This window comes from Tauraco erythrolophus, chromosome 6 (assembly GCF_009769465.1).
Source record: "Tauraco erythrolophus isolate bTauEry1 chromosome 6, bTauEry1.pri, whole genome shotgun sequence".
In the NCBI taxonomy this organism is placed as follows: domain Eukaryota; kingdom Metazoa; phylum Chordata; class Aves; order Musophagiformes; family Musophagidae; genus Tauraco; species Tauraco erythrolophus.
Genome location: NC_141470.1, coordinates 14,479,926 through 14,506,566, shown reverse-complemented (window position 1 = coordinate 14,506,566; position 26,641 = coordinate 14,479,926). Strand labels below are relative to the sequence as shown.

The window sequence follows — 26,641 nt, the reverse complement described above, 5'->3', positions numbered from 1 at the left end:
ATGCACTACATTATTAAAGCAGATGAACCCGGTAGGTTTTCATTGTGACCACAGGTCCCACACTCCTCTGTTTTACAGGTAGAAAAGAGAGCACCCTGCAACAAGCTGGGACACCTCTGAAGTGAAAATGCCACCCCCCAGAGTTTGCAGGGGCTTAGGCATGCCTGCACCATTCATTCACTATTCTTGGCCTCAAAAAATAATTTACTGCTAAATGGTATATGCTTCAGCACACGAATAACCCTTTCATGTGTTTCAGCAGGCATAGCTCAAAGAGCAAACTGGCCCACTAGCACCACTGAATTCAAATCAATATTGGAAAGAATGACAGAATTTCATTTGAAAAACAAAACCAGCAATGCCTATGCAACACATCATGTTAGTTTTGGACAGTATATGAGATCTACAGTTGTCAGTAACATAAATATTTAAAACTAAGGAAGGAAAAAAGGGAAGGTCATGGTGAATCCCATCTACCATGAAGTTTCTACACATCAATAAAATATTTAGTTATTCTCATATAACATATAGCTTTAAGGACAACTCAGCAGAAATAATTCTTTATTCTTGTGTCAGAATATGAGTGACAAAGTTATTCTAAAAGATCAGATTAAAAACTCATTGCTGCGTTTTGAAATTCAAATGATCATTTCTGTAAAAGAAAATGTTTTCTTAACCTTTCTAAATATGGAAGTTAGATGGCATTTCCAAACTTTGGAAATAATTAAAATTAGAAGCATGATAAAATTCTTAAACTTCTTTATGGTATTGTAAGACCTTAGAAAAAGAAAAGACCATATTTTTAATGAAAAGATGCTACTGTGACCACCTGTTGTAAAAGACTAGACCTTTGATCAGATATTACAGGGAAAACATGAAACATCAAACCTGAAAAACACTGTGAATAAGATGTAGGAACAGTGAGACCCACTGGCCCTCTGCTCTTGTGTTTGGGCCAGAATAACAATAGGCATACTTTGCTCTGCTTCCTCTAAATGAAATTCCAGTGAAAGAAAGAGCAAGAGAGAGAACTGTAAGCCACAGAAACTGCAGATTTTATACCTATGTAAAATAACTGGTTTTGACGACATCCAAATTCACAGAACTCAACTATAGAATGTCTACAATCTGTAGCTATAAGAATTATGTTTATCTTTCAAAACAAAAGAAATCATATTTTTGGTAGCAAGTCCATTCTATTCTTAGCAATTGTTGATCATTCTGATGAAATATACTGCACTGATGCAATCACAAAGTGATACACAGTTTGGAAAAGGTCAAAATCACAAGCCACAGAATACACAAAACAATCAGGAGAAATATCTAGTGAAATAAGATGGATATTTATGGCTTTGCTCCAACCAAAAATTGCCTAGATTACTATTACAAATGTACAGGAGGTGAAGTCAGTTAGTATTTCCTGTATTTCACCTATATCCCTCTTTTTTTGTGATCTGATCTAGGTGGTCCTGCTGAGGCAGGGGGATTGGACTAGATGATCCTTTGAGGTCCCTTCCAATCCCTAACACTCTGTGATTCTGTGATTTTAATTAACTCATTATCATGTTTTTCAAAGAGGAGATCCTCCCTAGGCTAGCTGTATACAGCCAAAACTATCTCATTACGCTTTAGAAAAGTAAAATCTCCAGAGAAAAGTCGAACAGATGGACTGTATTAGTAATGTGAGCTGTCAGCATCACTGTGCACTAGTTACACATAGCTAGGCAACCTGAAAATATTCACAAAACAACTGAAAGCGACCCTGAGACCAGGCCAAAACTACCCTTTATGGCTTCTACGACAAAACCTGCAGCACATCCTTTACTTTCTTCTTCTTAACGCTTTTCAAAAAAAATGGTCAAAGTTTCTTATCAGTTGTGAGACAGCACCCCCTGGTGTAGCAACACATGAGAACTTTATAAACTTTACCTTAATCTGTGACAGGGTGCAGGTAAGCGATAGATATTACTATGTGGATTACCCAAGATGTGGATTAACTGGCTGAGTTTTTCCTCAACACTCCAGCTGCAGCTCTGTGCCAAAAAGCGCATGATACAGAGCAAACGTAGCCCTCACACTTCTGAGAGTTGTGTAAGGTGGTCTCTACAGAAACCACTTACAAATCTTTTTAAAGCTCAACACCCAAATGATGTTCCCCTATGGCCTGATTTATTTTTCTTTTACATTACCTACCTACATGTTTTCTTGGGATGACCCCTTCCTCTTCCAGATAACTAAGAGTTGTCTATATCATCACTGTCATCAGTTAAACATTCCTGTTTCTCATGTATCATCTAAGTAGGACAGAACTATAAATCCTCATTGGGCCCAGAATAAAGAAATCTGGCCCTGGCTTGCAGTAGCTCTATGTTAGAAGCAGGGGCGTAGGAGAAACCAACATCCTGCTATGCCAGCATTGCATGAAAACTTTTACTGGAAAAGCACCAAGTTTTCCTGCTCCATTTACACCTACCGGGAATTTATTCCCATTCTTATTCAAGCTTCCAAAATCAGAGATGTGGTATAACACTACCTTATCGAAGCATAATGTACACAACACATACTTACTGCTGCTCAGAAAATAGGTTAGTAACCTCCTTGTACAAAGTTTTGAATAATACAGCATAGCCACAGCTACACACTAGCTTTTACCTAAGTTTTGCTGCAATGAAAAAGCTGTAAGTGGATCCTAAGGTAAGATAGTCTGTCTAAGATACTCCTTTGTATATGCAGAACAATGGTCTAGTATCTAGGAGGTGTTTTGCATCCCATTAATGTTGATCAAACACTTCAATATCAATTACTTAAGAGTTCCCATTTTCCTTAGACCAGCAAATCTTAAAGTGATCAATGGTGCATTTGTGGTCCTCAGGTCTCCTATTTGCTCACAATCACTAATCCTCATGGAAACTACAATGATAATACATCAATTTTCCTCCTATTTCCTTTCCCTGTAAGCAGTTGTGGTAGTTGTGACAAGTACAGTTTCTTTAAGCAGTGACCAGGGAACTGACCACATGAGCTTGCCCAGGAGTGGCTAAACACCAGTGGATCACCACTCTCAAACAACTCTTGAGAATCCTGTCTGTGTACATAGGCAGACACAGAAAATCTCACAGTCAGTCTCTCATTAGGGCACAAAAACTATTTTAGAGAGTGCTCTGAACCAAAATCAGTCTATTATCTGAACTGAGCAAAAGCTCAGCCAAAACACAACAGGATATACATAAAAGAATAGAATTTAATCTCTGAAGTATAGACATGAAACATGCATTTAACTGTTTTGTGTTCAGGCTACTGAAAAAGTGCACGCCATCAATGAAAACTTCTGTACAAGACCAATTCTGCAGGAGAGCTGCTGAAAAGCATGACAGGTGGAAAACGAATCCTGAAGTCATGACAGCTTCTGACAAACAGGTGTTTTCACATCCTTGCATAAAGTTCTGATAGCAAAAGGTATCCTAAACAAAGTTAAACCATGTGCCTCTCCCAGCTGACTAAGAGTCACATGAAACGGACATCTGCACATGCCAGGATGTTTTTCTGTTCCTCAATGAGCATGGCAGATTGTGACTGAAACAGGGCTTGGATAACAGATACTGGAAGTCATTCTCCTTCTCTAAAAACATCCTTTCCTTGGCTGTGGTCAGCAAGCCCATCTCATTCACACCAGTCAGTATACATGCAGCTATGACTCAATCTCTGTTAGTGCCTGGATAATCACAAAGTCTTTGCAGAGATGAAACCATTCACTGGAGTCCTCAGACTTTTCTTTTCTCTTGATTTGGCTTAAAGTTGTTGGAGAATAAAATGCCCCCCACGCACCATAGAATTTCACGAAGGGCACATACAACATATTCCTGTATTTTTCTCCCATCATCCCTCTCAAATCATGAAGTACTAAGCAATTAAGACCACATTCAGGTTATCTCTACCATATCCTTGTGAATCTGGCATAACTTCACAGAAGGCAACAGAGCTGCTGTTGAGATCATGTAGAGACATAATTTCATTATCAAGGCAGACCTGCATATCCAGAGCTTCAGCTCCTACTGGTATCACGTGATGCACAAGTTGGAGTTTTCATTAAAAAGCAAAACGATGGCAGAAACAAAAAGAGATTTCAAAACATGCAAACCCAACAGGTCACTCAGCAAAACCATGTTGCGCTATCTTACTGATTTACTGTCTCTAACATGTATCGGAGTACAAGAGCTGCATACTGCCCACTACAGCAGGTAAAGGTTTTAAAAATCCCATCATCGTAATAGTTAGTGTCAACAATATCTACTGTTTATACCCGAAACATAAACTGTGACCTGTATGTTTCACGACCATATTTGATGCTCACAGAAGTCCACAAGGTAACCAGAGCCTTTGGAAGCTACGTTCAAGTTTTTTTTTTTTTTCTCTGCTCAAACTCATGAAAACAACCTTGCTTATCTAAGATCCTTTCCTTTTTCTTATTGTAATACGCATGAGGTGTGTGTCTATAAGAAAATAGTAAAATAGACACACCATAGCTTCAGAAGTCACATATTTTGAGTCTAGAGTATTTAATAAAAGATACAGCCTTGGCAGGTGTACAGGCTTGTCTGTAAGAGAGGCGTGCACACTAGGGCACAGCAACTTTGGTACTGTTAGATACAGCATGGCTTTGATGGCTAATGGCTTAAAACATAACCACTGCCAGCAGAGTTCTATTGATTTTATGATTTTTATGTATTAAAAATTCAGAACTGTACAGCTGCATCAGTGCAAAGTTTTAGCTGTTGAGAGATTTGCCCTAATTTTCACTGTGGACAAACTATTTCTTCCAGCATCAAAGCTTAAGAACAGGATTGGAAGGAAAAGTGAACTTAATGCTTATAAGAACAGACCAAAGCTAGCTGGCAAAAAGTAGTATTAGGAGGAACAGGTAATTAAATATTTAAATGAATGTCAATTTTTAGCTCAGTTTTTGCATTGTACTTCTAGGGCTACTTCTTTAGCCAGATAAAATACAGCAGTCTAGACTCATTTCAGAATTTACATGTGTGCTTTTTCCTGTGCTTATTCAGAGTGGAAAATAGGTATTTTCACCACTGAGGCCTTAAACGTTTTGGGAATCAGGTACTCAGGATACTCAGTCAGTTCTCTTCTGTCCTACTGCAGCAGGACACAACTGTTCAACTTCACCAGCAGGACTTTCTGCCAACTGGAAGAGTACTGTTGGCTCTGGGGACTCTTCTGTAGAATTTATTGCTTGCAACAATTTATCAAATTCAGAATTAATGCTTAACAGATTCAGCTAAAAGTATTTTCAATCTAATGGTTACACGTTTTAATCTACTGCTAATTTTCATAACATTTAGTAGCCAAATGCTGTTTAACTTGCTTCTGCATCCTGACCTGACCTTCACTCACAATTCTTCCCTTTCTGCAATTCCTCAACATAGTTCAATTCACTGCAAGATCATAATCAGTCTGAATCCTTCGTTCCTGAGCTTACACACGTGGCCAATGGCTGCATTCACTGAAAACACTGCTTACGCTGCTACAGCTTCAACATAGCACTTGGCTGTCTTTTCTGTATTAACTAAAAAATAAGAACATGGCAAGCAATATTATGTTATTCGCAATAACGCTGTTCGGAAAGCAGTTCAGAAACAAAGCTGAAGGTTCTACTACTTGCTGGAAAAAGCTGAATTTCTACAGTCTATTTTCTGATATTACAAGCTTGTCTGTGCCAAGTGATTACATTACTAAATCAACCATTTAGAACATACAGCCTTTGATTTAGCTGTCAAATATATATATTCTCCTACGTGTACCAGAGTATTTTAAGAATCACGATCACGCATTCACACAATTCAAGCCTACTCATTATTGTAAACACTTCAGCTATTATGCACTCCCACTTTCTTAAGAGTATCAAAATACCCCTGCCAGATATTCAATACTGATCAAATAATACAGAGTTTATAATTTACAGACAAAACAGTACTGGCGTAATTTGTTTATTGTACTGTGAGCATCAGTATATATTAGAGACAAAGAAAACAACTTCCAGGGCAAAGAAAAAAGCCTGAAGATTTAAAATTTTCCTCAGTATCAAGTCATGGAGAACCTATAAATTATCTGCTGGAATGCTTTCAGCTCAAAAGCTTGGCTTCTACAATTACAGAACACTGAAGAATATAAGATGTTCTGGATCCCAAAAGCCACATACCTACGGTTAATTGTAAAAGACCTGAAAATACATTAGGTAAAATTTATAAACTTGTTTTCTTCTGAGACAGATTGATCTTATCTCCAAGACTCAGGGCCATTCCCTGTAAGAAAAACAAAGAAGATATTAATGACACAGATACTTAAAAATAACTTTATCTATATTAAAATGGAACTTCCATATACAGAAATCTATGAAGTGGCATAGAAATTAAAATATTTCTAACCATTGATTTATTTACATACATTATAGTGCACACCTTCTTAACACTAGATAAAGGCTAGATCCACATACGTTAATGAAATAATGAAACTCAAATTTGAGCTAGCAACTGCAGAAAAATAAAAAAAAAAGCCTTTTCACCATCCACCAGTTAAAAGTCACTGAAGAAATTACAACTGTCAGTCCAATTACTGACATTCAGCTGCTGAAGGTCTCAGTGCTGATACTAGCACTCAGTGCACTAAAGCTACAGAAAATAATTTAATTACAGGATCGTATTAATATTGCATAGAAACTGAAGAAATCTCAAAAGAAACTGCACAAACAAATCCACCTAATCAACAACAGAATGATCTCAAGATGAAACTAAGCTGGCATATATAACTGAATGCAGTCTGATGTAAAAATGCCACTGTAAACATATTATAAACATTAATTTAAACCACTCTGAAATCTTCACACTGACATCAAAAATGAAACGGTTTTATGTGATGAATGTGAAAATTCTCAGGCAGTCCTTTATTGTACGCTGTTTAAAATACTTTTATTGGTACACTAGCTGTTTTGTTATTAAACAGTTACAAATTTTGTACTTCTTTTAGTCAGGAGGTAGAAGTTCTAAAATCCAAAGCAGGCTCGTAGATGTACCTTTAGAGAAGAATTCTACTGAAAGACTTTGGGCTTTATTTCCTTGTTTTTAAAAAGAACCAGTGAACAGCAGTTACATGCAGAAAATTTCCCTGTTATATAAAATCGAAATGTGTAATTCAGTAGGAAACAGATCATGGAACCTTGGGGAGCATTTGCTCTTTATTTAAAAACAAAGCAAGTATACTATCCTATTTGCAGTGCTATGGCTAAAATAAAAAAATCTTAGCCCAAAGGCCTATTTTATGATAATGCACTAGGAGAGAATACCTGGAACACTTCCATCCCTGGAAGTGTTCCAAGGCCAGGTTAGATGAGGCTTTGAGTAACGTGCTGTAGTGGAGGGTGTCCCTGCCCATGGCAGGGGGGTTAGAACTAGATGATCTTTAAGGTCCCTTCCTTAAGGTCCCTTCCAACCCAAACCATCCTATGATTCTATAACCTACAATGTGGTTTTAGGGTATTATTACACCTAATTAAAAAGCCATTCTTTCTTCAAAAAGATACTTTTTTTTAAAACTAAGGCTGAAATTTCTATATTCATCTTCCCTACAAATTATCTCGTTTATCTAATATTAGAAACCAATGTCCAAAAACTTGCAAGATTTTTTTAGAGTGCTCAGTACGTTTTCTTAAAAACGACAAGGAGGAACAGTGCTCTAAATAAAAGACACATTACCTGACTCTTTGCCCGGATTCGTATGTGACCGGTGACAGGTGCCTCTGGTCCAAGATGAATTGGCTTTTCAATGCTGACGTTTGCAAGTGCATCTTCTCCGAATATGGAACGCGCATAAAGATTGGCAGCCATAAAGCCACAATAGCCAGAAAGTGCCTACAAAAAAGCATATTTGAACATTTGAAAGGCCAAAATCCTTTAAATACATTTTAATTTATCCTATGTTTAGCTAGGCAGATATCAGTATTTAACATTCGAACTTCTTTCTTTGCATACAACATTTTTTAAAACGTGAGAATCATGCAATGGGAAACAGTGGTGGCCTTTTTCTAAAATTAATATTGAAAGACATGCAGTCTACAATATTCATCTAAACAAGGTAGGATGGCATTTTACGATGTGATTTAACGAACAGCAAAATGGTAAAGAAGCTAAACAGTACCAATAGCTACTATACCTATTCTGGCTACTATACATATTAGTTAACAGCTACCTTATATATACATCTTAAAAGTAAATAGCTATTATATATATACATTTTGCTTCACAACAAAAAGGTCGAATTGGCAAAAGAAACGTGAATTTTGACAGAGAAGAAAGGAACTTAGAGCTACCAAAAAAACCACCTGTATAAAAACATATGGTTCTATCAAATCTATACTACAGCTTAGCTATTACAAATTAAAACAGACACACTGATTTTCTAGCTGGTCAAGGAATAGCTAAAGTGATTAAGCAACACAGAATTGTGATAACATTAACTTGCTTTTGCTTATTTCAGAGCACTCATCAAAAGACTTTCAAGTATATGTACTATTTCATATTGTAAACAAGCATCTCTAATAATATTTATAACAAATGCTAAACAAATTAAACAAAGCACACAAACTAAAACAGGTGTCTAAAAGTCTCCAAGCAAACAGCTCACCTTCTCTGGAGTCAGGCATTTCATATTGGTTGACTTCAGTATGTGCTGTAAGTATTCGTTTAGATCAATGATATTGGTATTCACCGTAACCTTCAAGAAGGGGAAAAATGGCAATTACTTTAATTAGCATCTCAGACATTTCTGAAACCATCTTTTCTTCAGGGCTTTATAAGGGAGATTACAGATGCATTTCTGCTTGAGGAACACCACATTCAGTAAGCTAGCTCCGAATCACGTTATGTGGCGGCATCATACAAAGTCTTCACCTCCTTGTGCCATCCACTTGTTAAAGAGTGAGAATTCCATGCTATGACCATGGTTTCTAAAACATATTAGGTGCTGAACACATACACTCCCTACAGCAAATAGCATACTGCTTGTCTGAATATAGTTTATACATGGCCAGCAGAAGAAAAAATGGTATCTAGTCCAAAAGTTTGCTTTTAACCAATGATAAAAATTACTTCATTTTTTACTTCTAGCAACAAAGCTCCCTGGGCTGCGTTGCCTTCCTCATACTGAGTATTGTGGGTCTTGTTTAAATTGCTTTTTAACACATCTTTTAGGAATAGTATACAAACTGCAAAGGTTTCACATACCATGGATTAAAATTTATTGTTTACAAGTTCCCCTTGAGGGAACTTAAATCCACTCTCAAGCGAATACACGTAAATACACGTAGCGAACAAGGCTACAGTTTGTGTAAAATATCTCCCATTCTGTTTTACTGTTTCTCCTCTATTCTTAAATTCTGTTCCTCTGTTGCATGAGATTATCTCCCTTAAACCCTTTTTTAACAGGACTGTTACCAAGTTTGGGCACCCTCTAACATTAAGCGTACCTACCATTTGGTTGGTCTTTTGTAGCATCCATAGCCACTCTGTATGCCACAGCTGTATTGCAAAGCAATAAAGTGAAAAACGTCCCTGGCCATGGCGAGGGCTTTGGACCAAGTGATCTTTAAAAGATCTCTTACAACCCAAAACTTTCTATGATTTTTTTTAAAAAAGACAATGTCATTCAGAACTGGAGGGGCTAAGCAGTATGATTAATTCTGCAGTCTCAGCATGAACTTATGCTTGTTGCTATCTCACCTTTGAGCTGAAATACACAGCAATCACCAAGCCATTTGGACACCTTTCAGACAGGAGATAAGGCTCAATGCACATACCTCTTTTGTAAGAAAAAAATAGTTACTGCATCACTAAACTTGTGAAACAGATAACAATAAGAGAACGAGTTACTTGAGGCCAACATCTAATGCAGATGTTGAATGACGTATATATCACGGGAGATGATGTTGATGTTATGAGCTGATGTAGAAACAAGAAACGGAATTATACCTCATCAATAAAAACCCCAAATAACATACAAGAAATAAAACTAACTTTGTTTTCCCACTCAAATTCCGCCCACATCTGTCTGAACTCCGCATCTGTACAAGAAGCAGGCTGGATGTAATCCATGATGTCAATGTGAATATCACTGAGAACCACACAGTTTCTGTCGCTGGCTGCTCCAGAGACGTCATACACTGCAACATAAAACACAAACCACCTTAATGTTTAAAAAAGTGAACTGGTACTAAATAAGAGAGCTCAGTTACCACCTGCCAGTTAACAACAGTCAACACTCCCTCAATCTCATTGCTGGTATCTGTGCTCTTCAAGTGCTTTACCCTGTTGCTACAGAACTTTGAGTTAAGGGTATTGGTCTTTCAGGCAAAGCTGCCTAGCCCATTTCAAATTCAGAGTCTTGGGCTGAAGTGTCATGCTGACAATCATTCTAAAGGTAGCATGCTCTACCATGATTTTAAGTAGAAGTTACAGAAATTTTTAAAAAATCATCACAAAATATTCATACATTGTAGATAATGTAATTTCCTTTTCCAGTATGAAGTGTTTTAATTATTTTTGAGCTCACTAAGCAGTTGAGAAATGCTACACAAGAACGTAAATTTTGCACACTGAATTGTTTACTTACCAATATTACCGAAAATTATTCCATTTTCTGTTGAAGCGACTTTGACATTAGCTTTAATGTTTGCAAAATCATGTGGAGCAAGTGTCAGAGGAGATGGTTTTTCCACAAGTTTCAAGTCACCTGTGTAAAGAAATGGGGAGACGGGGATCAAGGAACATTAACAGTTCACAGCGAGTTTAGCTTTTGGAATAATTTTTTTTATTTTCTTGTCATTCAATTCTAGTGTCTACAGAGTTGCATTAAACACTACCATAAAGGTATTAGTTGATTTGGATTTTTTTTTTTTTTGGTTGTTTTTTTACAGTTTGCTACCTGTAATACAAAATAATTTACATTACATTAAAAATATCAGACAACCAGACTTTTAACAACCAGGAAATGGTTAATTCTACCTTGTGTTTTAAACACTGACAACATCATAATACCTAATCCTACAGTCAAGTGTCTCAAAACCAAAGTTCAACGTTCACTATTACACGCACTAAGCTATTTATAAACAGGACAAAGTATCACCTTCATTTTGAAGGTAATTGCTCCCAGGAAAGAGTTAGAGATATTTTTCCCTAATCCTTTAGCAAGCAATTGTAAAAGACTCCTTATTTGTATCAAACTGTGCAATTTGAGAACACAGCATGAACAGCATCAGCTTGACACACAGGAGCAATGCATCAAGTCAGTTTTTGCAGTATATCTGAAGACACCAATTGGAAAAATACGGAATTCCACTTTACTGAGCTGATAAATAGCAAATTACAACTTATTAAGTAATAGATTTGTTTTACTTATCTCCATCATTAGTCCGATCAAATGATTTACAGAAGATTAGGAGGAAGGCTATTTACATCAATTACAAGTATATAATGTGCATTGTCCTACTAAGCTGTAAACGCATTTTAACTTCTGACTGTCAAAACAGAAGATAACTAAAAGGAAACTGGGTACTGTTCTTAGATTACCTGCTCCAGCCCCTCCCCTAGAAGAAGTCAACAAAGTCTCAGTATTGTTCAAGCAAGTCTCTGGTACAGCTATTGGTACAGGGAATGGTTTCACCTCAGTAAATGCAGTATTTAAATACTTCAGGCTGAGTGCAAGAACCACCTAGGGCAGATGGCTTTCTGTCGCCTGACATGTCCTCCATATCAGTTTGGATTTTGTCCTCTTGTTCTATGGTAACGGCACAATGAGGAATATGGATATCAAAAAAATCTGTCCGTATTTCATGAAAAAGGGAGAAGGGGAAACGGAATGCTATTTTTCTAGAGAAAAAAAAGCATGAAAAAGTTCAAAATCTGACTACGATTTATATCATCAGGGAGTATTGTCAGTGCCAGTAGACACAAGTCTTCCACCTTTTGGAAGAAAGACGTATTTTTGAAGGCATTCAAAAACATCCTTTCAAAATGGTGAATAGCTGGCATACATTTGTAAGCAATCAGAAGTGTTTCAGACACTCCTCACAGTGCCACACTGCTGCCCAACAGTTGCTTTGTTTCCGCCCGTGCTCCTTACCGAGCGTGGCGAGTTCCAGCGTGCAGTTCTGCAGAGTATCGCTGGTCTGGTTGACGACCAGCACATCCAGCACAATGTCGTACTGGTTGACGTGGACATACGCTTCTGCATAGACGGGGTCCGAGAAACCTGTCAGCTGAGTAACCTGTGAAAGAAAAGAGTTTAAGGTATTTTTCTTCTCATAAACCAGTTTAAAACATGGAACCATGTCAAACACTGACAAAAAGTAAGAATAAAGTACGAGCCTCCAAATTGAGCGGGTGTGCCAAGAGCTTTTAATTTCACAGAACTAACTTACTAATAAGAAAAATAAAATTAGAAAAAAACCTCCAAACAATCACCACAACTTTTGTCTAGAAAATAGTATTTAAAGAAGTTGTGATGTTTAGGAAATCTGAAGTTCATGCATAAGTCTTCCAAAATAAACAGATTTCATCAATTTATAGATAAACACACAGTGACTGTCCATGTTATCCACACAAACAAATGTAACTGCATCCTTCCTTCACATGTCCTTTTGCTCACACACTATAATTACAATACCTTTCCAGGTGAAATGTGTCCTGAACTGAATTCACATAAGTTCCTAAAATACAGACTGCAATGCCGTTTATTCTTAAAAGGATCAGGAAAGAGAAATGCTGACTCAAAATGAGAAGGCAAATTTAAACGGTAAAAAGAATTTATCCAGACTTTTAAAGACTAAAGTCTGCTTTTTTAACCCTAACTAATGAAGGAATAAAGAGATTTCTTCTCTTTGGACCTTCTCTGCAGGTCTTGCTAGCCCGCAGCAAAAAACAGGTATAAAGAACGAAACAAGGATGCACTGCACTTGGCAACAGGATATGGCAGCCAAAGAAAGAAAGGGGTTCTTAATCACCTGTGACATCCCTGTTCTCTTCCCTGTGAACCTTAGTGGGCTCTTCAGGCAGACAAACAATCTTAATTTCTTCTCCATATCCCACCAGCTCAGCGCTCTCCAACTCTCCTCTCTTTATTCTTCCCCTCCCACGGGAAGAATGTAACAACTTTAAGCACAAGGGCTTTTTTATCTCTCTTGATCCTCACCAGGAAATACCTGGGTCTTTCCAATCAACCAGCATAGCCTGGTTCATTGTTCCAGCCTGCAATTCCTAAAGTGGATCCTGTGCATAAGCAGCAAAAAGTGTACGTGATTAAAACACTGACTTGAATATTACCTTATTAAGTTTGGATGCAAGAGGATCAGCAGCCTCTTTCCTCTGTGTGTTTCCCATTGCCGCAAGAAGGCTAAGCTGAAACTGGTCTTCTTTTGAGCTCATTTCATTTTTAGCAGTAAGCTGCATGAAGGAAATGGGATCATCTGGCTGAACTGTCACATTCCTCTTCTCAGATTCCTTCTGCAGCAAGAGAAATATTCAAGAATTCACGATGAAGTCCATTCCTCAGAGCAGAAACACAGTCAAATAATGTCTGACTTACACACAGTCAAATGGTGACATTTCTGGGACCTGCTTCGATGTGAACAGCCGTAAAAGATTGCAAGTGTTTATGGTTACACACTTAAAATAGCCCACCTTCTGGGAAAGTTTCTCCTCTTCTAGCTTGGCTGACAGCATATGAGAGAGGGACTGCCTGCATTCTTTGTTGAAAATATCATTCATGAGAGGAGAACATTCTGACAAAACTTTCAGACACAAGGAAATACGATCTACGTCGTCATCTGTAATTGGCTTCTTGGGAAGAGAGGACTTTCCCAAATGGAGAATAGTGGCCATCAGCAGCATAGCTTCAGCAATAAAGGACTGAGAAGGAGGACAAAGGAAAGAGAATGGAAGGTGGTTATTGCATTTTACACGGCTTTACAGAAACGTTTATTTCTGACTTATTTACAGAAAGGTGCACATAAATCTGTTCAGAGATTTTATTATTTGATTACTTTTTTTTTTTTAGCACTGATTATCTAGAAACTAAGCAGCATGACTCAGAGACTGTCTAGAGTGGCTGGAAAGCAGTAGGCCCTGTTCGTGTCCCAAATTATCATTATTATCCAATCATGTAACTGGCACTTCACTTTGGAGTGAACCCATTTTGCACCTGTTTAAAAGAAAAGAGGCAACAACCAGCTCTTCTTTGCCACTACAGTGAAAACACAATAGATGACTTACATTTTGTTTCTTCTTTTCCTGAACTAGTGACACATATCGTAAAGCAATCTTAGTTAAAGTTGTAGCAAGGGAAGCTGCAACAAAGAAATCACCATCAAGCAGGAATCCTCGTAATGGAGGTCTGCAAAGACAAATGATAATCAGGAAACTAGTTTTGGATGACACTTTAGCCTACTTATCTTCATACCTTAACATCCATACTGTACAAACAAAACAAGCTTGAAAGGTTTCAGAAGTGGGTTTTTTCCCCTCTAGAAGCAATTTTCCAGATATACATATATTCACAAGTCACACATTCGTTTCCACACAGAACAGGAAGTGAAGCGAAAAGCATAATGTATAATAATTTCATTGTAGCTCCGAGATGATGATGACTAGTCAAGATGAAGTAGCCCATCTGCAGTAATTAAGGAAATATAGCAATTGTTCTAGCTACCAATGAAATAAACTATTGCAAGTATTAAATAGTGCAAGATGATATTAAGAAAAAAAAAGTGTTAATCTAAAGGCAACACCTCTTTATTCAATTAAAATTGAGGAGACTTTATGTATGAATTATAAAGAATCAACTAGAATTTAGGATATCATAATTAATAATTTCCCTTTTGATATGCAATAAGCTTTGACTACAAATCCTAAGCAATTAGGCAATTTCCTATCAGATAGCATCTACTTGGGATAATACCTTAAAACAGGTAATCACCTCAACCACTAAACTCTGCATGAGAGGGAATAACACTTTAAAAAAAAACAAAACAAAACCCTAACTAAATCACTCTCGGCCTAGTATGAATCCTTAAATACCTGTCTTCTTCCTTTTTGGCAGGTCGGGAACTACTGAGAGCACTCTGTGTTGCATAGGTGCCCATCTCGGTCACCAATTTTTGGGCTGGACCCACAGAAACCTCTTCTTCAGGTTTTAGCTCACCAGCTTCTTTCTTGATTTCAGATTCCACTATTGGGATCTAGAAACAAACAGGAAACAACTGTTACAACTAATATAAAAAAGATATTTTTGTTCTGCAGAAGGTTTTAATAAAAGTTATCTGCACTGTTATGGTTTTTATAAGTAAAAGGTCAGTTAGAGTGCAACAGTTTTGAGAGAATTTGAGGAGACAGGCAGATGTTGAAATATATACAGAAGCCTCCTACTCATGCGTAAAGCTCACACTGCACAGATTGTCTGAGATGCCTCTCAGAACAACTCAGACTTTAAGCACACTTCCTTTACTAGTGGATATAATTAAATTTTATCTTAAAGCTGCCATAATTCTCTGAAATAGGGAATTTCTCATCTCTGCTCTTAACAGACATCATTTATTCTCAGCATATGTCAGCTTCAGGTAAGCTATTTTAAAAAATAATTTAAAAAAATCAATCACGAATGCAAAACCCTAACAAGTTTTTACTTTATACTTCTTGTGATATGTAAAGGTGTGTGCCCAAGTGCTTAGAACCCTGTTGTGTCTTACCTGACTTCTAAAAAATATCTTTTTCTTAGAAAACGCACTGCATAATAGTAAGTCAAACCACAAAGAGCTGGTCTAACAAAGTAAAACACACCTCTCCGAGTGATCTGCGAACTTCTGTCATTACGCTTTGTATATCTTCCTTTGTGCTGCAATATTCTCCAAGGATCCATAAAGCTCCTCGATAAATCCTAAAACAAGAACAGTAACTTAAGTCATACTTTTACGATATACTCAAACTAGCATCAAGGGAAGTGATTTATGGTCAGGTGGTAAAGGACAGCCTTGACAAATTCAAGAGGACACGACTGGCGGAAAGCAAGTTTGATCAAGAACAATCATCCTCTTCAGCCTTAATAAACCACTAAACAAGTGTATCAGATGAGATATTCTCTGCTACAAATTTGATATTCACAAACTTAAAATGCGTTATGATCATAATGAAATAACTCTACCGTACGTGAATAAAGTCAGCTGTAATTTCTCTAGTTAACTGAGACAAATTAATTTTTCCTTCATACAAAGAGAAAATGAAAAAAACAAGAACATGAATGAAGACTGGGAAAACAGTAGCAAAGCTTCAGAGTTTTTTTTTCCCCACGTAATGAGATGACAATAGAGATAGGACTCAGTTTCCTGTGTATTGGAAGACTGGCAGAGCCGTGTCTTGATAGACAGAAGTTCTCATATGACTTAACCTTTGCAGATCCATCAAAAAATCAAGTTTTAGAGCCTTGAAAGGTACTAAAGAAGCTTTGCAGATTGCAAAGCCCAGTTTATATTAGACTGGGTTTTCTAACAAATGTATAATAAGTATTTCCAGTTGCCTACAAGTGCAAATTCCTGCTGCAATAATTTCTTAGTAACTCTGTTTCAACAAACATACCACTTTAGAGTTGGCCTTCAACAACAACACTGCCCTCTAGCAAGTGGAAATACAATCATCAATGGCATCACAAAAATGAGATTTGAATTTATTTTCTTCATTCAATGCAACAAGCACCCAATATATTTTTTGTACAAGTAGGCAAGAAGGAAGCTGTACCTAGAAATCATCTACCCCCAAAATATCCCAGCTTCAGTTGTTCTTGTGTGCAGGTTGCAAGGACTTTGGTACATATTTAATGACAATATACATTCAATGCAAGTGAACCACATGGTGCTCCCGTGTCTGTTTGATACCATATTCCGGACTCACTTGACAGATTTAATAGCATGAAAGACTTCAAGCATCTTCTCAACAATAAGAGGCCTGAGGTTATCGAATCGCTGGATCGCTTCTCGCACAAACTCCAAGACATCAGCAGCTGCTGCTTCATTATTATCGCTAAGGAACTCCATCAGCTAGCACAAAAGAGCGAGGGGATGAGCACAAATAGCAGCATGGCTAAGTTTGTACAACAGTATTTTCCTTCTATATTCAGAAGAGTAAAACTCCTTATATATATCTCCCGTCAAACAAAGCTGAAGTCAAACAACCTTTAAGCATGTTCCAACCAATTAGCCACTATCATTAACTTCAAGTGGTTTTTCTAATGATACAAATTATTTCACTTTTGAGCAAAGGTACTCTTCAGCTCATGTTCTTCTGAAATATTTAAAAATACAGTCTCAGTAAGACAAGTAACTACAGCGTCAAAAGCCCTACACATTTCTTTAGGGATTAAAAATAGTATTGCTTTGTGTGAGGCCACTATTAGAAACTTCTCAGCTTCAGTTATTCTCTAGGTTTTGGGTATAGCTAGAACATATTTAATGTCAATATAATTAAACATTTGCATACCACTGGAATAACATTTGCAGCCATATCTGGAAACCGAACACTACAGGAATGCAATGTACGAACAAGCAGCTGTCTATACTTGTCTGTATCTTCGTGCTCTGTCACATTATTAGTTTTAATCACTTCCTTCTTCAGAACAATCACAAGCTGCAGAAAAGATCAAATAAAAATGAAGAAAGTCTCATATTTTTCCAAAGAATAAAAATCAGTGTAATGAAACAGAAGTAATATATATTTTACCTCCTCCACGTTTCTTGAAGAGACAAGATCCAGAGCTAGTTGAAGCGTTTTTTTGCGGACTTCTAGATCTGGGGTACTCAACACTCTGAGGATGTCCATAACTAGATCCTGAAACAATAACAAAATAACTACTTTGTTGCTTTAAATTACTTCCTTTTCATACAATTCTAATTTTCAGTCCCTTATGTTATTTTCAAAGACTCTCTGGATACATAATACATAATCTACCGACAAACAAGCAAGCTATCCTAGGCATTAGGAACTTCACAGTGTTCATTTAATACATTCTACATTTACACAAAAGTCTACCACACAAGCTGCATCATTAAGTCTTACAATCAAGACAGTATTTGCCATTGTTGATTCTTACACAGAGAATAAAAGCAGCAAGTCATAAACACGAAAGTCCATCCAATATGTTTTTACTAAAAACACACCAACAGAAGATTTAAACTTCAGAAGTACATTTTTCCACACATCACAACACTCAAAAGTTTTGCTTAGGAAAGAAAAGCCTTCAATAAGCTTGCAGGAAAAGAGACAGCTCACATACCTGTAACACTCGTTCATGGGAGGGATGCTCCTTTAATTCAATCAATCGATCCAAAACAATCAGTTTCACATTATTATCACTTTCTTTAATAATCAAATCTATGTAGCATTGAGCAGCTGCCTAAAATTAGAAGGATCGAAAACATTTTTGAAGTAACGAAGAGGAAAACCTGGCAAATTTCTGAGAGAAATTCAGGAAGAGACATCCTCTACATTACTATTAAAGCAACTACGCAGAGTTGGCACAGAAATGAACCCAAGAACAGTCTTTAAAACTTTCTGGTCTACTGTAAGCATCAATTCCACCACCATATTATAAAAATGACATGGAAAGGTTCACAATGGCATCAAATTCAAATTATTTCAAATTCAAAGAAAATCATAAAGAGATAAGTTTCCTAATGTGCTTTGGGTCAGCTCTTAAGCACACAACATGGAATGAAAACTAATTTAACACAGTTGCCAGCATTAGCCTATCTAGATACGGCTTGAATGACAGCTTCTACCTACAGTATTACTACTCAACAAAAATGACCACGCTAAAGTAAGAATGTTGGAAGTAATACTCCTCTTGATCTTTTGAAACCACTGTTTACAGTGCTTTCACTCTAAATTTAGACTCACATACGCTATTTTTGAAATTTCCATACAAGTTTCCATGCGACAGCAGTTTGCGCAGTATTCACGCTTGTCCCCTGCCAAAGTGACATGAAGCCCATTAGCTGCAGGTCTGCAAAACACAGTCTCAGCCCTTTTTTGTGATCAATTTTAACAGGTATTTTAAGACAGAGTTTCACACGTGAAGTGTTAAACACCCCATATTACTAGAGCCTTCACTCTTTCAAAGTATCAAAATACAGCATACAGTATTCAGTCCAGTCCACTAAAAGCTACTGAAATATCTGAAAACATTACTTTTATACCTTGATTGCTGTTGGTGCACTGGAGAGTGTAACTAGAGTACCTGCAGCTTCATACTTCACTGCAGGACTCGATGACTGCAGTAAGTTGTAGATGCAGCGAATAAATCGAGCTCTCTCGGATGGATTGGCATGACAGACCTAGATAAGGAGAACGATGTACAGTTGGCACTCAAAGAAAAAAGCAAACAGCAATCGTACAGCTTAACTGCTCCATTACCTTACAACGAGGAGAAAATTAAGCAAAAGGTGACCACCTTTTCTGGGGATAAGAAGTATCATTCACAGTTGTAAAAATCTAATTACAAAAGCTATTAAAAAGCTACTATTGACAATTCTATGCAATGCTACAAGGCCTTAAAATCTCAGATCAAAAGGAAGGGCACAGCCTCTACTAACTTCTGTAACAGACGCCCTGCTCATGCCCATGAGGAACAATGTGATAGTACACAGTCCACATCACAGCAAATCAAGTGAGACATATAGCTCTATACTGTGCACACTCAAGTCATTCATTGTTTCAAGAGACAAATCTTATTTAGCTCTACTAACAACGACATATTCCTGACATAGACTAAATGCCAGCTATAACGCCTTCTCCAGCAACATTCTATCGCTTTTAAAAAGTGGTCTAACATGTAAATTTTTTTAAAATATGCCATAACATTTCCCTTTTACCTTATAAATTAGTTCAACAATAACCAACTGCAGTATGTCACCAAATGTCTGGACTTGGTCAATACAGGTACTCAAATAATCCAAAGCTCGATCCTATACAAATAAAAGATAAATTATTCTAAATTATTTTGAGTTTGCTCACTCACCAATCAATTTTAAATCTAAACACATTTTAAAAATCAAAATAAAAACCAGCATGTATTCTACCATTCAGCTTGAAATTTAAAATAATTTACGAAAACATCATAAACCTGAAGAGCAAACTAATCCATTCTGTCTACAGATGGCAAAAAGAGAGACAAAACTAACAGTAATCAGGCACAAAAAGCAATTGCCTGTAGAGCAAATAATCCAAAACGCTAAACAGAAATTGCCATTTCTTTCTCATGTGACTGCAAAAGCTATAAAAGAGTAGGTAATGGAGTACTTCTCAATCTGGTTAAGCTCATTTAGCAAAACTAATTGCAGTTTTCAGCACCACCCTATGCCTTCACCAAATACAGCAATTCTCCTTGAAAATGAAGACAGCACTAAAGACCTACTTTAACTTTTTCAGTTACCAAATATTCCTCAAATAGGTTAATGCTACCATGTATTTTTTTTAAAGCATATAAATAGTTTATACTACCAACAAACTACTGGCTAGTTACCCAGCACATTGTCAACTATTTAAACCAAACCAGTTTGAGGACGAGTATCCTTACCTGGTCTGCATGAATCAGCATCATAAATGCATTTCTTTTGCAGCTTGCATCCTTCTCATTCACCAAGAAATCATGGATCAATTCAGGAGCATCAGGTATAAGATGTTCAAAGTTTCTTTTTAAAAAAAGAAATCATATTTAAAAGAATTACTGGTACAGAGTAGAACCTAACGCCTAAGGGTGTACCCTAAAAACGAGCATTTACAAAAATTCAACAAGCGTAAAACAGTGATATGTACCTTCCTCGAAACTTATTTAAAAGCTTATTTGAAACTGCAAGCAGACTCAAGGAGCTTTAAAAAATTGTTATCATGACAAGATAACAAGACATCATCCCATTAACGATTTCTGTTTAATAGTTAACAGTCAGCCATGCTGTTTAGGTAACAACTGCAATAACGTTTAGTATGCTACTGCAGTAAATGAAGAATGTCTCCCTTCAAAAAAATTTATATATGCATATTCCTGCAAGGATTTTTCCATATTTATGGTTGTAGACAACGATTACTCTCAATAACATTTAGATCATGAAGAAATGCATTTGTCCATACAAAGTAATCTGCAACGTAAGGACCTCGGTCATACTTGCTGCAGTACCTTTTGCTTTTCCAAAGACGACCATTAGATAGAGAAGAAAAAGCGAGCAAATGAACAAATAAAAAGTTCCCCAAACACCACACCAGTGACTGATAAATGGTTTTGACATCTCAAAACACTATCCAGATGACTAAAGCTAGCCTCGGTCTTCTGCACCCACGACTTCAAATGGATTCTGGCATTTACCTGTAAATCGTGTAAATGGCAAGAACCGCGTTTCTGCGCACGTAGCTGTGACGATGTTCTAGACACGCACGGATGGCTGGCATCAAAGGCTCCAACAGCTCTGCTTCCTTCAGCTTACAAAGGAAACGGAGAGTAGAGCCTCGGATAAACTCATTTGGGTGTTGAAGATCCTAAAATCAACAAGAAACATATTTGAGATGCCAGACTCTTCAGCCTAATTGTTAAGCTCAGATGAACGCACTTGCTAGCCTTCTCTCCACACTAAGCTTTCCCATGGTACAAATTCCCAACATCCACAACACCGCTTCACAGTCTTCTCATGATACACCTTAAAACGCTGCTGTCCCACAACATTTAAAAAGGCATATTTCTGTGTAGTAAAACTTACAAAGCCTGGAGCTTTTTTCTGCATTTTATGTGTTTTCTCTGATTACTAGGGCTATGAAAGCTCACTCTGCAGGCATTCCTGCACACTGAATACTAACCTCTAGTGTGTATTAGTTCATCTGCTTCCAACCCATTCCCAAGGAAGCTGAAGAACCTTATTATCTTTGTGAAGGACTGTCCCAGATACACCACAATGAAGTTATTCCAACTATAGTGCCTTTTATGACCCACGGTTTGTCCCAAGGCACTATGAAGATGGTAATTAGGTTATCCTTCATCTTTGAGGTTCACTGACTTGGAAACGAAGAGCACTAAATTTTTGTTAAGTCATAGCAGTAAAAGAACACATTAAAATTCCTCGGTAGTAGGTCAGCTGCTTTTCTACTATTATCCAGCTCAGAAGCACTAGACAAAATGGTTAGGAAGGAAATGCTGAGCACAAACCATTTTTATATTTATTAAATAACACAACATTATATACTTTCTGTAAAGATCCCACATAGGAACATCGCAGTGAAATAAACAATGGGCTACCTTTCTGTAAGCATCACATACAAGGATCATCTCTTGCAAAAGCCTGCCATCAGGAGTGGTCTTTGGCACTATCTCCCAAAAGACAAGCAGCAGTTTTTTGATGGTATGATCTTGGAGAGGCAGTACGAAACGTATAATGGTCATCAGAAGCCCAGGTAGTTTTTCACCATTCAGAATCATAATGATTACTTTCTTCAAGGCCTCCGTCTTCAATTTGACATCTCCTTTTTCTAGAGGAGAAGGAAATGAAATGAGGAAGGCTGGTACGTCACAGTTAGTTTAACAGGAATACTGACCTTCAGTGTCAGAAGATATAAATCCCCTCTGAAGGAGTGCAATACAGCGTGTCAATAAAACTCACACTCTTACTTCTACTAAAAGGATAAAGAGGAAGCAAGAGATATTTAAAGAATAAGTATGGAATTCAGCCTTAATTCTAGGATCAACATATTGGAATCAACCAAGTTCTACAAATCTCACAGCTGTTTCGATGCTTAAACAGCTTTTTATACCAGGATACTCCAATGCACTCTGACGTCACACGTCCACTAACACCGACATTCCTGCCAGCAGGATATAGGAGTGCACTGAACAAGTGATACGACAACTTGTTGCTTATCATCGCATTACTTAAATCTGCCTGAGCCCAAACACGTATTACTTCCAACAGAGAGACAGAAAAAGATTTTAAATTTTTGCACAGACTGAGAGGGGAGAAAAACCTAAAAAAACTCAACCAAAACATGTAGGATAAATATCATGAAGTTTCTCAAAACACACCAAACAGAGGAACATACACATTTCAAAAATCAAAAGAACAAAACAAACATCAAATTGACTTTTCTGAGTTTATAAAATGTAAACAATATTCTAGGAAAGGCACATTGGGAGAATGCGAGAATGATTCAGGTAAGATGGAATATCCTTCAAGTCATTGTCCATTACTTGCCTAGGTCATTTTTTAAGCTGATTTCAGAAGGTGGTTCTGAATCCATCGGAACATTGATTAACGTGTAACACACGTTCTCTGCAGCTGTCATGGTTCTTGGTCACCAAAGTTTTCTCAATGGAAGAATTATTTTGACACAAATATCAGACAACCTAAAAAACAAGCAAACAAAGCCATCCCAAAGTTAACAGATTTTATTAACAAACAACACAAAAACGTTTTCGCAACTGACTTCATGATTTGAAGAGATTGCTGGTTTTCTTGAGAAGCCATATTCAAAAGCCTTCCCAATTTTCTGTTATGCTAAAATATTCCTGTTAGTTCGAAAAAATGAAGAGCATGAAACTTCTCAAAGACAAAAAAGAAAGTATATTAAATAAATCTTTCCAATACTTAGGAACAATCAGAGGTAACTGAAGCATACAGGCACCTGAACAGCTGCAGCAGCTTTTCCCTCACCTACTCACCCCCAGACCCAGGCTACGTATTCCCACTACCTTCCCTGCAGTCCTGTGCCCCTCCAGGTGGACTGACCTCAGCTGCGAAATCAGCTGAAAAACATCACAGCCAAAAAAAGGGAAGAGTCTTTAACTTGTTTAACAAGTTGAATCATCCTGTGAAGGAAGCTTTGAAGATGAGCACGAGATCCAACACAGCAGAAACCAAAAGACAACACAGTGGAGATGGAAGCAGGACTGCCCTTTTATCTGCCAAGGATCCTCAGACCAGCTCAATTCTACTAACTGCTTCTCTAGACACTAATAAGGAAATTCAGTATTTTTATCGTAAAATGTACGAGAAAGTTACAGATCTACCAAAGCTGCTGTGTGGCTGACAGTTCAGATAACAAAATTAGCAAGTAAGATCAATCCACATTCTCATGTTTGTTTCTTGCTTATATAATAGACATGTAGGATCAAATCAAACTTTTTATTCCGTTTCTTAAGTCACAAAAAACACTAAGTTTGAGCTTCCTCAGTTAATGCTATAGTAGTACACTGACAAGCACAGCAAAGAAAAATGCAGCTTTTTAATTACATGAGCAATCTTGTATTTTCAACAGAAAATGTGTCAAAAAAAATCACAGAAAAATTACTTTCTCTGTGCTTTTATTGCTAGTAGTTTTCTCGAAGTCTTAGACTGAGTTTAAGAAACCATTAAAACAAGATGCAACTTTAAATTATGATACTACACATCACTTAAATATGGTATAAAAAGCACACACTTGTTTTATATAATTATTATTACGAACAATAGAGCCAACAGAACCCAACCAAATTATCCTCCCATCAAAGGCTGTGCTTTACATAAAAGATGAAAACACTAAACTCTCCAACTCAACGCTACGCTTTCACTGCGGATCGCTTTTCCTCTAAGTTCAATGATCTTGAGCAGGGCCATGCCTCCATGACATGAAGTTTTCAGTGACATGCCAATTTAAGAAATTATTGTCTGGGGACGCCAGCTCCTACCCCACATGACATCTGTTATCCGCGCAGACAACTTTTGAGATGCAAACCCTGTAAACTCTCCAATCTCACCTTATTTTTGAAGGACTAAGAAAAAAACTTAAAATATCCAACAGACTAACAAACCTCCATTCCCAGCCTGGTTAAAAGCGCCACCCCATAAATAGCCCTCTGAGGAAAGAGAGGGAAGGTGGAGCACAGAGTTGCAGTGTTTGAATGAAAGGCTGAGATGGTACACAAGTTGGTACCAGAAAAATGCCCTTCTCATCAAATGGGCACCTAGAGAACCTCAGGCTGAACAGTGAGCAGGCAAGTTGTGCTGACTCGGGCTGCACCCTCTTTCTATGCCAGAAAACACCACAACTAAAACAGTACGACTACTACACAAAAAAAAAATTGCAATATGATTTTTTTTTTTTTAAAAAGGCCTCTTCCTGTTATGAATTCTACATTTCTAAGGATTAACTCCTTCAAGCTTGTTGCTTACTAACATCTACAGAAAAGACTCCTGCTCATTTTCAGCAATATGACTGTTTCCTTGCCTCAGCCGCAGCTTTCTGCACACTTTTTCCATACTGCTACCTGGAACTCCTGCCTCAAAGCCCTGCAGCTAGCACCTTCACCTCCAATAAAGATCACCTTCATCTCATCACACAGACCATAAAGTAGATCTTTGCAAAAAGCAAACCCCGTATCTTTACTCATACAGTGACCTCAACTGCAGAAATTCTCTCAACAGTCACAGCCAAACAGGTCTCCGAAGCACGGAAACATGGAGTGTATTTTAGGCTCTGAAAAGTAGCAGTGAAAACAAAAAAACAACTTTCCTAAAATGCAGAGTTGGGAGACTTGGCAGTGAGAATCACTACCAAGTCTTCCTCCTTGCAAGGCACTGAGCTTCGGAACCAGTGTAATTTTAGAGAGAATCCCTACAGATACACGGGAGTAGGTGCTACTCGACTTCTTCCGCAGCAAAATTCCTGAGTATCTGTATCAGGAAATAGAAAGTCATACAGTTTATTCAACACAGGAAGACAAAAAGCCACGCCTGCTCTCCAGCTAAATCCTTGGAAAGCCGAATAAACTGGGGTGCCTTAGGAACCAAGACGCTGAGAAAGCATCATTTTACTGATGCACGACCGACACCGCACAACGTAAAACCGCTTTTTAAAAAAACTCGAGTACATTTATAGGCAGATTAGAGAGATTTCTCTCACAATTTTCCACGTGATTAGTTTTTGCCCAAAACACCTGGCATATTTAGCTGTGAGTCAACATTCACAAACACCCAGGTGCCACCGACCTCCCGCCATCCCCCGGGATCATCCAGCCCCGCGACACCAAGGCGCACAACAACGCGAGGCGGCCCTAAACCGCCCCCCCCCCGTTCCCCCCCCGCAAGGCCCGCGGTGCCCCGGGCACAGCCGCGGCCCCCGCTACCCTACGCCGGCGAGGCCGCTGCTCCCCAGGCGCAAGGCTCCGTACCCGGTGGCCGGTCGAGTCGGCCCCGATGCGGAGATGTGCCCGCGGCGATCCCGCTCCGGCGATGGCTGACGTGGAGCCGCTCCCTCCCCGGGCCACATCGATAGTACGGCGGCCCGAACGGGACACGCCTCACGCCCGCACGGCAACGCGAAAGGGGCGGGGCCGCCTCCGGCGGCCCCGCCCCTTTCGCGTTGCCGTGCGGGCGGGGAAAAGGCGCGCGCCGCGTCGCCACGCGGACGGGGCGGAGCTTCTGCCTCTGACGTTTCGGCCCCGTGGGAGGCAACGTCAGCGCTACGGCAGGAGGGTGGTCTCGGGAACCCGCGGGAGCGTTTTCCTTGAAAATAGTGAGAGGAAAACGGGG

The 26,641-nt window shown here is 38.2% G+C and overlaps 1 protein-coding gene across 1 annotated transcript; it reads right to left on the bottom strand.

The window, feature by feature from the left end:
• Positions 1–5,607: 5,607 nt before the first annotated feature.
• Positions 5,608–26,358, bottom strand: COPB1 (coat protein complex I subunit beta 1). Its single transcript, XM_086614002.1, has 22 exons — positions 26,281–26,358; positions 23,327–23,478; positions 22,378–22,607; positions 21,457–21,626; positions 20,674–20,788; positions 19,970–20,062; positions 19,295–19,432; positions 18,373–18,492; positions 17,820–17,927; positions 17,580–17,726; positions 16,995–17,140; positions 15,891–15,987; positions 15,132–15,292; positions 14,328–14,448; positions 13,737–13,964; positions 13,380–13,559; positions 12,181–12,325; positions 10,672–10,791; positions 10,077–10,222; positions 8,689–8,778; positions 7,761–7,916; positions 5,608–6,314 (listed from the first exon to the last, which is right to left on the bottom strand). The coding sequence occupies exons 2-22, from the start codon at positions 23,415–23,417 to the stop codon at positions 6,255–6,257; spliced, it is 2,862 nt and encodes a 953-aa protein (XP_086470128.1). The 5' UTR covers positions 23,418–23,478; positions 26,281–26,358; the 3' UTR covers positions 5,608–6,254.
• Between the last annotated feature and the right edge of the window lie 283 nt (positions 26,359–26,641).

Excerpts from the sequence above, each read along its gene's own strand:
- COPB1 (XM_086614002.1), bottom strand. The coding sequence starts at position 23,417 with ATGACAGCTGCAGAGAACGTGTGTTACACGTTAATCAATGTTCCGATG. Across the intron at positions 15,293-15,890 it reads TTCGCAGATCACTCGGAGAG|ATCCCAATAGTGGAATCTGA; the intron begins GTGTGTTTTACT and ends GTTTGTTTCTAG. Across the intron at positions 13,965-14,327 it reads AGGAAAAGAAGAAACAAAAT|TCCTTTATTGCTGAAGCTAT; the intron begins GTAAGTCATCTA and ends CCTCCTTCTCAG.